The sequence below is a fragment of the Scleropages formosus genome, chromosome 12 (genome assembly GCF_900964775.1).
Source record: "Scleropages formosus chromosome 12, fSclFor1.1, whole genome shotgun sequence".
NCBI lineage: Eukaryota > Metazoa > Chordata > Actinopteri > Osteoglossiformes > Osteoglossidae > Scleropages > Scleropages formosus.
This window is the reverse complement of record NC_041817.1, coordinates 16157824-16170563: the sequence shown is the minus strand read 5'-3', so window position 1 is coordinate 16170563 and position 12740 is coordinate 16157824. Positions and strand designations below refer to the sequence as shown.

General features: G+C 43.9%; 1 protein-coding gene across 3 annotated transcripts; it reads left to right on the top strand.

The window, feature by feature from the left end:
• The first annotated feature begins 6808 nt into the window (after positions 1-6808).
• LOC108920624 (transcription factor Sp3) lies at positions 6809-12349 on the top strand. 3 transcript variants are annotated; one of them, XM_029257094.1, is made up of 6 exons: positions 6809-7139; positions 7413-7519; positions 8587-9889; positions 11067-11256; positions 11580-11776; positions 12011-12349. In XM_029257094.1, exons 1-6 carry the CDS (start codon positions 7133-7135, stop codon positions 12298-12300), a joined length of 2094 nt encoding a protein of 697 aa, XP_029112927.1. In that variant the 5' UTR covers positions 6809-7132; the 3' UTR covers positions 12301-12349. The 3 variants fall into 3 exon arrangements, with proteins under 3 accessions (XP_029112927.1, XP_029112929.1, XP_029112928.1); XM_029257096.1 differs by having other exon boundaries at positions 6809-7178; positions 8587-9877; XM_029257095.1 differs by having other exon boundaries at positions 8587-9877; positions 12011-12348.
• The last annotated feature ends 391 nt before the right edge of the window (positions 12350-12740 follow it).

Below are 12740 nucleotides of genomic sequence, written 5' to 3'. Positions count from 1 at the left end.
CCCCCCGTCCCGTTCGCCGCCGTCGCCGCTCCATGTGGCCGGAGGTCGCGCCTCTGCGGCTCCGCACCGAGACAGACAGCGAGGATCCCGCCCGCTGCAAAAAACAGCTGAACACATGAAGGAAGCCAAGCCTACTATTATAAATCGTGCAGGCTCAGTGCTAAGCCACGGAAAATAAATCCCTTTCATGAAGCAGCGCCGTGGAAGACAGAGCAAACGCTCATAAATAATGGCGACGTTTATAGGGAAAATGTGAAGCAAGCAAAAATGGCACACAATGCGCTTTGTTCCTTTGCAGAGCTTTGGTTTCGGCCGCAAAGATGACGACGGGTTAACGTGCGGTTAGGTGTTAACGCGAGCTGCGACGCGGAGACGCGGGCGCAACCGGCGCAACTCGCGCTTCTCACGCTAATGGCGCGCGGCGGCCGCACAGTTCTCGTTTGCGCCGCGAGATTTTGTGAATGGGGCCCTGCGCGTCGCGCTGGAAGTTCGGGCGGCCCGCGCCGTGCGCGCGCCTCGCCGCAGCCGTTATCGCGCGAATTTTTGTTTGCTTGCATCACATGTTCTCGCTCTTTCGGACGGACGGCTGTAGCTGTTAGAACAGGAGCGGCATAACTTAGCGTGGTGATTTACTGCTTTCACCTTGAGGCGGAGTAAACATGCAATAGAGGATGTCAGTTTTTGATTAACTTCTGTAAAAGCACGCACAGCGGGAGGAGCGCCTCTCGTTCGCTTCGAGCTATTGACACTTCCTCTCGTGTTCGGCTCTAATTTAGTCTTTCCATTTGCGAGTTAAAAGCAGAGAGATGGAAATAAGTAAAACTTGTGGAGGAAAAAAAAATAGGTATCGTATAACTGCGTATTATTTGTTTGTTGCAACATGTTTTGAAAATTCGGTTGCTCAAGTGTAATGCGTATCTCTAAGCAGAAGTATTAGACTGGAAGTACATTTAGTGTTACAGCCAATACAGTTTTTATGCGGAGCTTTTTCTGGCTCCGCTAAACGTGCGCGATCCTTATTTGCGCACTCGGCGTGTAGCCACAAGGGGGCGCTGTTCTGGGGGTGGGGGGTGCTGTTCAGCTTATCCATTTCTCGACAATAGCGATACCTCGTAACTCTCCTCGTGATTTTTAAACGTTAATAAGAACGTACTCTTGTCCATAATCGGCTGTTGAAAATGTGCCAGTAGTAAATACAAAAATGTGCCAATATTTTGTAGGGCTTAGTAACTAGAAAAACATAATTATTTATCCTTGGTCCTAACATTCTCTTTTGAGTAGCATTATTATGAATACATTTGTCGATGGAGGAAAATTGATTGGCAGTAGGTGTTGTAAAGGGTGTGCAGTGGCGCAGCGGGTTTGCCCTGTGTCTGCTCTCTGGCGGGTCTGGGGTTCGAGTCCTGCTTGGGGTGCGTTGTGATGGACTGGGCGTCCCGTCCTGGATGTGTCCCCTCCCCCTCCAGCCTTGCGCCCTGTGTTGCTGGGTTAGGCTCTGGCTTGCCGTGACCCCACTCAGGACGTGTGTGTGTGTGTGTGTGTTGTGACATTTTAGTGATTAACTGTTCTCACACAAAATTTACAGTTATTAGTACTGGATTTAACATATACTGTATGCCTGCTGTTAACTATTAATACTGGTTTTCCATGGACATCATGCTTTACAGATTTTAAAAGAATCCACATTGTCAGATATCAAAAATGGTGATTATATGACTGCAGGTGTCATCTTTGGATCAAATCTGAACCATTCGCCAGACCTGTGGCCCATAAAGCATAGCAGCTGCAAACAGTATTCCGTGAATCAGGATTTTGCGCAACCAGTGATTTTCAGTCCTCCAAGATCAGGCAGTGGTTTTCTTTAACGTACTTTTCTCACAGATTTGTTACTTTTGCTTTGAACATTTTTCGTCATTCCAACGTGAAAGTACAGCATTAAATACAGGATATTTTTATAGATATCGGAAGGCACCCCAAGCAGGATTCGAACCCCAGACCCAGCCAAGAGCCGGCCCAACCAAACCTGCTGCGCCCCCTTCTTTTGGTAATTTAGCTAACAAATGTTTATAATATAAAGAAATAAAGTTGACAAGATTCCTTTGTGTCTTCCACACACGTGAACATTATGCACAGAGGCACTGTGTAAGATTACTAAAAAATGTTTGACGTTCCGTAATATTCATTTGATTGTGAGATTGTTTTGTTTACGCAATTGTAAGGGTATACGGCTATTTTATTACAGCTTTTTAGAGAATTTAAATAACTAAGTTAATAATTATATGTTTGTAGTTTATATCTTAAGACCTCCTACTATACTTCTCTTGAGCAGGGTACTTAACCCTGAATTATTCCAGTAAAAATCACCCAGCTGTATTAATTGGTAAATAATTGTAAGTACTATACTTGTAAATAGCATAAAACTGTAAGTTGTTTTAGAAGAGCATCAGTTAAAATTAATACTAATAGTTGAATGTACTGTATCAGCTGTGATTTATGCTGTATTGTGAGTTGTGATTGCTTAAGATTGTCATTATGATAGAAAGGGAATGGTAAGTATAACACATTTGTTTTTTTTTTAATTTATTTAAATAAACATAAGTGTAACTGAAGGAAAATAACCAGAGTGACATTGCTTAGGGATAAAAACCCTTTGGATTTAAGACACCAAGTGTATATCTCTATTCCAAAACTGTACTAGACCCCGTGATGTAAAAGCTGTGTACTTTGTGTTGATTCTCACAATTACTTTGATAACTGCACATAAGTAATATTAAAAAAACAATGCCAAAACTCCAATGCCCACTGACATATTACACCTCAGAGGATCAAGAATGGGGACAGCTGGCAGTGTAGTGGTTTGCGTTACTACCCTTGGACCCAAAGGTTATAGGTTTGATCCCCTCCAGCTGTACTACCCTTGAGCAAGGTACCTGCCCTGAATTGATCTACTAAAATAACCCAGCTGTATAAATGCTTGAATTATTGTAGGTGGACTAACACTATAAGTCACTTCGGAGAAAAATGTAAGAAAGTGCTGTAACAATGATTATTAAAATTATCTAGGACACTGTGTGCAACCCATTGGCTTTGTGATCTCAAAGGTCAGAGAAATTCTTGATCTACTGCAGTTTAAGAGAGGACATTTGAGAGGACAACTCTCACATAATAGAAAAAAACTCACAACCTATTTACTGTACATCTTCTAAAGAAGTTCAGTTCTAACCTTAAAAAGCTTCACTTTTTCTAAAAGCAATAAATAAAATCATTTCAAAGGTTTGATTTCATTTAATACTTCCCTGCTCTGAAAGACATGTATAAAAATGAAGCAACTATCAAACACTTGAGCCTTAATTCATTGAGGTCGATACAAAAAAAAAGAAAAAACTGAGTTGAAAGAAAAGATTGAAGACAGTCGTGAATTGTTCTGCAATAAGCAAGAGCTACATTTGTGTTTGCATGCCTGTGTCTTCAGAATAATTATTCTTGCAGTTATGTTACTTTACGTTTTTAATTTGCTTGAAGACTATTTTTGATTTCTGTAGTGTCTGATTGTCTTTTTTTTTATAAAGAATATGTCTAACTGCAAGTGGCAGCGGGCACTGGAATTGCAGATATCAAACAAATATTTTAAGCAAACTTTAAAAAAAAAAAAAATTCCATCTACGTGTTTTGGACAGCATTGAGCTTTGTTACGTCAGTTTGCAACTTGATGAGTTGAATTCCGAAACAAAGTCATTCATTTGAGGACTGTCTGTCCAGTGACGTTCCCATGAATGAAGGCAGGTACACAGCTCTTCAGGCATCTACTATAGTAAAGGAGAAGCATTTGTGTCTTTCACCAGGGTCTTCTTTAGCTTGTCATTGATACACGTTTCAATTTGGTTCACGTTTCCTTTTCTAGTACTCTGTTCCGGCCTCTTTCCACTTACATTTATTAATTTGCGTTTCTCCGAAGCTACTTACAACAAACACTATGTAGTATTTACTCATCCAAGGTGACTTACAGTTGTAGATACACTACATGCAATTCAGAGACATCGGTTCACTTGAAACACATCTTTGGCCTGAGGGAGGAAACCCATGTGAACGCAGGGAGAACACGCCAACTCCACACCGACTACTGGGGATCAAACCTTCATCCTCTTGCCCCATCCAGGCACCGAGGCAACAGCTGTACGTGCTGTGCCGTTGCACCATCTACTTTGTTAAAAGTGCATCTGATGTGACAGTGTCACTCCACAAGACCAATTCTACATTGTGTCAGTGTTCATAAGGACATCTGTTGTGGTAAAAGTATGTTGATGTGATGCTGCTTCGTGCCATTTAACTGATTACTTTCCTAATAGAACACGTGTGGTCTCACATCTTTGTTTATGACAAGTGTTAAAGGGTGATACAAGACACCAGTATTGTAATATTTATGCTCCAGGGTGACTGACCAAACATCGGACACTAAATCCTATCAAAGTTTTTACATGACTTGTCAAAGGTGCAGCTACAGGAGATGTGGAATCTGTTCGAACATATTACTGTGCTGCAGTCATACTTTAAGTTACCTGTGAAAGACAAAATGTTGAACACATTGGAACCATTCTCCTGTTCACACCTGTTATTGATAGTTTGTGCACTTTTCTAAGTTTCACTACAGCTGTGGACAGTATCTTGTACTACATATCAGACAAAATATTAAATAAACAATATAACCTATATTCTGAGCTACAAGCTACAAGTGTAAGATCTCTTAGACATCAAAATACTTGAAATGAAGCCATTTGTAAATTGTGTCCGGAAGTTTTATTTATGCTGACATAGAATTTGCTTTTGCCACATTACTACCTGCAATACATTTCATGCTACCAAAGACACCGTGATTATTACATACTTCTCAGCAGACTGTCTGTAGTCCTGGTTTGCCCAAAAATGACAGATTTCTCAGGTGTGTCTAAGTAATTCCAGGCTCAGTATATGGAGGGCTCGAACACTTGGAGTAAGTAGGTGTAGTTCTTCATCTGATGATGAATGTTATGGTGTGGACCAAAAACCGGAGCGGTTTCCTTCCCCCCAAGCCCAGGCCTGGCCAGCCATGCTCTGAAAAGACCCACCTTGTATTCCTCCTGGGCCTCATTTTAACACTACGTGCTGAGGCTTCCTTCGATACAAGTCAGCACCCAGCTTTCTCCATCTTTGTGCCTGGCTTGTGTCTTAACCTCAAGAAAGGTTTGCAATCACATCCACGATGCATCTCTGATTTTAAAAAAAAAAAAAAAACTTCACAAATCTACTCTCACAATTAGCCCTCAGGTCTATCATGTCCAATTACATCTGAACATGTTGGATTATGGGTCAACCACCGCTGCTACCATATAAAAGACATAAAAGATTTTTTTTCCAGACAAGCTTTTAAAAGAGGTGACTGCAGATAGCTTGCTTTCTGGCCTGCGGGGAGTGAGCGAGTGAGACAGCCGCATGGTTTTCTAAAGGCTGTTTCTGCAGCTCTGTGTTTACCTGACACTTGGATTGACAGCAGAGCGATTGGAAATATCCACCATTCGCCGGCGCGATACCCTCAGAGCCGGGGAAAGTGCTTTTTGTAGTCTGTCTATAATGGCCCAAGTTTGAATTGCAGGTTGAGGGAAAATGACCCCGCTCTGGGCCCACTTGGAGGGCAGCTGACACACTGCAAATGATGCACAGTAGTGGTGAAGGTCTTGCATCAGAGAATGAAAGTGAAACAGAACAAATCACTTCTGGACTGATATCTTAGCAGTTCTCCTAATCATCCGTCGACAGGCTGTCAGACAAGGCTCAAAGTTCTGCGTGCAGAGTACTGTAAAAATGTGCCGCACTTTTTATTACTCTGTATTTCATCAGTGTATCTGTGTACGAAGAATGCCCTGGTGCCGTGCAAAAATATGCGCGTATCGTTAATGTGTGTTCGGTCACGTTTTCACTAATTCTACTCCAAACAATAAGGCAAGATCAAGTAGACTAACCACTGAAGTTTGGATTTCTACAGTATTCATAAATATACACAAGATAATCCCTGGATCCATCCGTCCATCAGCTGTTGTTTAGACAGCGGTGATCACAACACGCTCTCTACTCGTTCCTTCTCCTTGCTTTTCTTCTCCACAGACAACTTTCCCCTCTGATGAGATCATCTTCCCATCTCCTTGGAGGTCGTCCAGGTGGTTAAAATACACAAGATAATATCGGAGGAAAAATCTCACATGTTCCTGCTTATTTCATTTTACAGAAGTACACTGCTAGAGAAAAAGAATACTTTTTTTTAAATGTAGGCATTTTAAAAACGAGATTTTTTAAAATCTAGCGTATGAAACACATGAAGTTACACAATAAGACTAACATTCACGAGTGAAATACATTATTTGTTATGTTGCTCTATCTATAACGTCCCATTACACCATTCCTTTAATTGCTGTAAACGCAAATACCACTAATTGTGTAAATAATTATAGATAAGAGAAAATCTACTGCAGCATTAGGTGAATTCCTGTGTCAGGAGGACGCAGATCCCAATAAATCCAGGTAAATGCAATGAATGTTACGTCTCAATTTTAGAATTTTCACTAGTCTAGACTAGTAGACGCAGTAGCTACACTGCTTTAAATCCTTTCGCAGTTACTGTGAACAGACTAAATTAAATATACATTTTTACTAACCGAACTTTTATTATTTCACAGACCTTACAAACATAACTTCGAAATAGAACAGGAAAAGAAAGCATGAACCATTAAAAGGCAAACGTGACCAACATCGACGGCACAATGCTTGGCACTATGGGCCCTGTTATTGTGGCAGTGGCGGACGCCGTAGAACAAACAGGAAATGCTTTAACAACTAACATGACAGACGGGAAGTCTGGCAACTGACGTTCCGGCGCCGCAAACGCGGCGTCCAATCGCATTGAAGAAGAAAGGCGGAACTTCCTTTGCGTGACGTGAAAGTTTTACGGTCAAGGCTGGAAGCCCCACCTTTTGTGTTTCCCGCACCGTCAATCAAAATAGAAAAAAATCGAGTTGAATCGCCGATCGCAGCCCGCCTTTGATTAAAATAATCATGTTTGGCGTTTAAATAAACCAAAACCCGTCCGACCTTAATCTTTCGCGTTATGACTGGTACGTAACATTTAAACTGATCCAAGCATACCGTCACCGGTGAGTTGTAGTCTCTTCAGCTAATCTTTTCCAGCTCGGCTAACACCGCGAGCCGCCTCCTGCGACCTAAACACTAAAACCAAGCCGTAAACTGGTGTCGAACCGCTCTCAAAGTGCCAGTAAAGGAGGATAGTCTGCAGCTGGACTCTTGTTTAGCAGTTTTGCCGTCTGTAGTATACCGAGGTTGTACTCAAACGGTTTGTTTTGCTCCGTTTCCCCCCCCCCTCGCCGTAGCGCCCGAACAGCCTGTGAAGCAGGAGGAAATGGCTGCCTTGGACGTGGACAGCAGTCAGAGCGACTACCTACAGCACGGCGGCGGCGGTGGAGGAGGAGGCGACCAGGTATTTATTTCGCGCTTCCCCCACCTCTCTTTGCTTCTCTGCCAGGTTCGTCGTGAACGCATGTGGGGGAGGGGGGTTTGTGAAGTTCACACGTTTTAAATTTTGATGTTCTTTTAGAAAAAAGCGGGCACTTCCTGTGCAGCTCGGCGCGAACGGCCACCCACTTTCCCCGTGTCCTTAAACCCGCCCATTGTGGGTCGGACGCTCAACCGTCACCGCTCTCTCCGCTGCCCGCTGCCTGTGGCGGGATCATCGCGCGCCGCCACCGGAGCACGAGCGCGAGGACGGGGAGGCGCGGAGCGGCGCGGAGCGGCGCGTCACTGCGTCACCGCCTGCCTCAGTGAGGGAAAGCGGCCGAGCGGTGACGCGTTGGCGGGTCCGAGAAAAGTTCCTCTTCGCTCTGACTCCATCCGTACATTGTGGCTGCATTGTTTTGTGTTGAGTAAGGGGGGGGGGGAGGAATTGTGTTGGACATCCTAGTAAACGTGGAATGGTGCTGACCTGGAAATGGGGTCCAAATGACATGTCAAGGAACTTTGTGTAAAACTCCAGTTGTTCATTCATTGCCCCCCATTTCTCCGGTCTTAAAAATTCACTTTACCGATAGTTTTGAATCCCCAGCCAACCGGTTTTAGAAGCAATGGAAAACGTGTGGACTTGAAGCTCGTGTCCGCCTGGCTCTTCCATTGTCTCCAAGCGGAGTGATGGAAGCAGAATCAGAACCGCTGACCGTTACGCTTTATTGTCCTTGATCTGACTACTCTGTCCAAGGTCACTTATAATGGACACATCACTGTAAAGTAGGTTATCTGCCATTTATAACTTCAGTGTATTGTCATTGTAGCAATTCAAGGTAAGTACCTTCTTCAAGGATTCTCCAGCAGAAGTGGAATTCAAATCAAGAAGACAGCAGCCCAAGCAGAACACTAAATCTATTTTACTGTGTTTGCACTGTATTACTAAGTATGTGGCAAAATCTCTGGTTAATTCCCCAAAGTTTCTTATGTGTGGTAACATCTAAAATGTATCAAACTTAATCTGGACTGTATGTTCCTTTTTTTTTTTAGACTACAGACCTCACATCCATACAGTTAACAGGGACTTCAGAGAGATGGGAGGTGATGAGTACTTCGGCATCTGTGAAGGAAGAACCGGGTGTCGTGCATATTCCGAACACGGGGATTGTAACATCAAACGGACAGTATGTTCTTCCTCTGCAAGGCATGCAGAGCCAGCCGATTTTCGTAACATCGGGAACGGACACATCCACCAACGCAGTGCCTAACATACAGTACCAGGTCATTCCACAGATCCAGACTGCAGATGGACAACTGGGGTTTTCTAGCTCATCCATTGAGGGGGCCACCCTGGCCCAGGATGCCACAGGGCAAATCCAAATCATGCAAGATGCAGGTCAGGGCCTTGGCACTGCCGGAACCTCTTCCGACATTCTCACCAACAGCCAGAACCTCATTTCACAGACTGGGAATGTCCAGCATATCCAGGGAGTTTCAATTAGTGGTTCTGCATACAGCAGTCAGGGTCAGGTTGTCACAAGTGTGCCTGTTGGTTTGCCTGGGAATATAACCTTTGTTCCAATAAACAGTGTGGATTTGGACTCATTGGGGCTGTCTGGAGCCCAAACAATAGCAACAGGAGTCACTACTGATGGCCATCTGATCATGGCTGGACAGCCCATGGAGAACTCGGAGAGCCTTGAGAAAACTGGAGATCAGTCTCTTTCCGTAAACGAGTCAAACTCTAACCAGGAAATGTTTGTGCCAACGACATCCTCTTCTCAGCTCCCTGAGACGATAGACGGCACGGGGGTGCTAACCCAAGCAACTGGAGTCTCGTCTACGGCCAGTGGCCAGGGGGACTCCTCTGGTCTCCAGGACAGCTATGTGCACCAAAATCAGGGCCAGAACATCCAAGTGTCTTCAGCACAGCCCATCATTCAGCTGCAACCGGTTTCTGCGAACACCAGTGAGGCTCAGGTGGTCCAGGGCCTTGCACAGTCACAGGTGCAGGTTGCAGGGCAGAATCTGCAGCTTATCAATCCAGGCACCTTCCTCATCCAGGCCCAGACAGTCACGCCTTCAGGCCAGATCCAGTGGCAGACCTTCCAGGTGCAAGGGGTCCAGAACCTGCAGAACCTCCAGCTGCCCACTGCCCCAGCACAGCACATCACTTTGGCCCCTATGTCGACCCTGTCTCTGGGCCAGGGTGGGACACTGGGTGCCAGCCCTGTCAGCATCAACACAGGACAGATCCCCAACCTGCAGACGGTGACAGTCAACTCGGTCACTCAAGCAGGCATCCAGTTCCAGCAGTCAGAGGACACAGACAGCCCTGCAGGTACACAGCCAGGTAGTCGGCATCTTTCATCAGCAGTTAACCTCCATTTTTTTCTGTCACTGCTGGTGTGGTCTGACCGAACTCTGGTGAATGAGCTTCGTTGTTTCTCTCGCTACTTTTAGTGCTACTACTGCCATGCTGTAGGTGATGTTAAGCAAAGAAATTCTTGAAATAAATTTAAATACACACATTTTCTGAACCGCTTGTCCCATACGGGGTCGCGGGGAACCAGAGCCTACCCGGCAACACAGGGCGTAAGGCCAGAGGGGGAGGGCACACACCCAGGACGGGACGCCAGTCTGTCGCAAGGCACCCTAAGCGGGACTCGAACCCCAGACCCACTAGCGAGCAGGACCCGGTCCAACCTACCGCGCCCCCTTACAAATTTAAATAGTGTATTTTAAAGACACAAGTTTGCTCTAAGACTTCAGTAAAGTTGGTTGTACCTATTGTTACTTTGCATTATCTAGCCTACATAAGTGTTGGTTAGAGGTGCTTTAGGAAGAATTGCTATTTATTGAAAAAAAAAATAGACTTATGTTTGACTCACCATTTTTATAGTAGTGAAAAATAAAGTATTTAATATGTACATTTCTGTGTATTTCCTAGCAAAGCTGTTGGGAAATATAAATATATTGTTAATGGACCTTTTATGACATAAAGGACCTAAAAGACATTTTCAGTGGTTAATAATCAGTTCCCTTTAGATAGTTAAAAGCTTGAAATGTTTTATTATAGTCATTCATTGTATTCAAATTTCTCACTTTATGATTAAAATTTTATGAATTATGAATAGGGACAGCTGGTAGTGTAGTGGTTAGAGCCATTGCCTCTGGATCCAAAAGGTCACAGGTTCAATCCCCACCTCTGGCTGTAGTACCCTTGAGCAAGGTACTTAGCCTAAATTGCTCCAGTAAAACTACCTAGCTGTATAAATGGATTAATAATTGTAAGCTTGTAGCTGTAACCTTAACATTGTAAGTCGCTTTGGAGAAAAGCATCAGCTAAATGAATAAATGTAATCAAATTATTAAATAGATTTTTTTCATCTGGAAAGAGGTTTGATTCACCGGACAGTGAATAACTCAGTGGAGATAAACTTTAGATACAAACCTGGTGGCTCTTAGATTTAAAAAGGCAGTGAAACAATAGTTCTAGAGAAATCTTGTAAACCTGGAACTCTCTTCAGATATCCACATCAAAGAGGAGCCGGACTCGGAGGAGTGGCATCTCAGTAGTGAATCCACGCTCAACACCAGTGACTTGTCACACTTGCGTGTGAGGCTAGTGGATGAGGAGGGTGACGCACATATCCAGGAGGGCAAGCGACTGCGGCGGGTAGCCTGCACCTGCCCCAACTGCAAGGAGGCTGGTGGCCGGTAAGTTTTCCTGCCTTTAATTCTCTTTCTCACACACACACCACCTTCTGATAAGAGATCACAGGATCGTACATCTTGTCTCCTCCTTTATTCAACCATTTGTGAAACTGTCCTAACTGTTTGCTGCATTATGAGTAATCCCTGCATCCGGTGAATATATTACCACTGTGTAAGCTCTTTCACCTCTTGGTTTAATGCAGTTAAAAGCTGTTGGTTTGGTAAAGCTTTAAGGTTGCAGTGAATTGACACTGTAGTTCTTGCAGCGTGGAGCTGGTGACCTTTTAAAGGTATGCTGAATAAGGCATGTTTCTGTGTTGTCACAGTGGCTCAAACATCGGCAAGAAGAAGCAACACATCTGTCACATCCCAGGTTGTGGGAAGGTGTACGGCAAAACTTCGCACCTGCGAGCACATCTGCGCTGGCATTCAGGCGAGCGACCATTTGTGTGTACCTGGATGTTTTGTGGAAAGCGGTTCACGCGCAGCGATGAGTTGCAGAGACACAGGAGGACCCATACAGGTGGGTGAGCACAAGCGCCTGCTTCTCAGTACTAACCACCCCCCCTCCCCCCGCACTGGCCAGAGAAATCAGAATTTTTATTGTATTCCCTCTTTTTATGTTTTTTTTTTTTTTTTTTTTTTTTTTTCTTCTTCTATTGCCTCCAACACATGCTATGACAAGTCTAGCTAGATTCTGTAATTTTTTTTGGTAGTACCCTATTCTAACCGTTGTGGGTTGTTTTGTCTTTGCCAGGAGAGAAAAAGTTTGTGTGTCCAGAGTGTTCGAAGCGGTTCATGCGCAGCGACCACCTGGCCAAGCATATTAAGACCCATCAGAATAAAAAGGGCATGAACTCGAATGCTGCAGCTTCCTCGGACAGCATCATCACGGCAGCGGGCACCACCCTCATCCTTGCCAACATCCAGCAGGCCTCTGCCCAAGGCCTGGGGACTGTCAGCCCCACCAATGCGCAGGAGCTCCTCTCTAGCCAAGAGATCCCTTTACAGCTTGTCACTGTTTCTGCCAGTGAGGTGATGGAATAGCCCATGACCATCTCTTGGACTTGTAAACTGCTCCTGATTTTTTTTTTTTTTCTTTTCTTTTTTTTTTTTTTTCTTTTTACATACATATAAATATATATATATATATATATAAATATATAAATATATGGATATATTTTAAGAGTTATCAATTTATTCCTTAGCAATTTTTTTTACAGATGGAGCAAAAATGACATTTACATGTGTTTCCAATATTCACACAGAAATGCCTTATTTTGTATCATATTCTGTAGTATAAAATGGAGTTGCATGTATTATTTTTTAAAGCTGTTGTTCAATGTGTAATTGCTCTGAGGAGAATATTCCCAAAAATGGTACACATGAGGAAATGGGCATCTTGTCAGCCTAGTTGTATACAATATGGTAACCTTCCCCAAAACTTTTGCATTCTCTGCTTCTGTGCTGATGAAATCGGCTTCAGA

Bases quoted from the DNA above. Each gene is read 5' to 3' on its own strand.
- LOC108920624 (XM_029257094.1), top strand. The intron at 9,890-11,066 runs GTAGTCGGCATC...AACTCTCTTCAG, and splicing joins CCCTGCAGGTACACAGCCAG to ATATCCACATCAAAGAGGAG. The intron at 11,257-11,579 runs GTAAGTTTTCCT...GTGTTGTCACAG, and splicing joins TGCAAGGAGGCTGGTGGCCG to TGGCTCAAACATCGGCAAGA.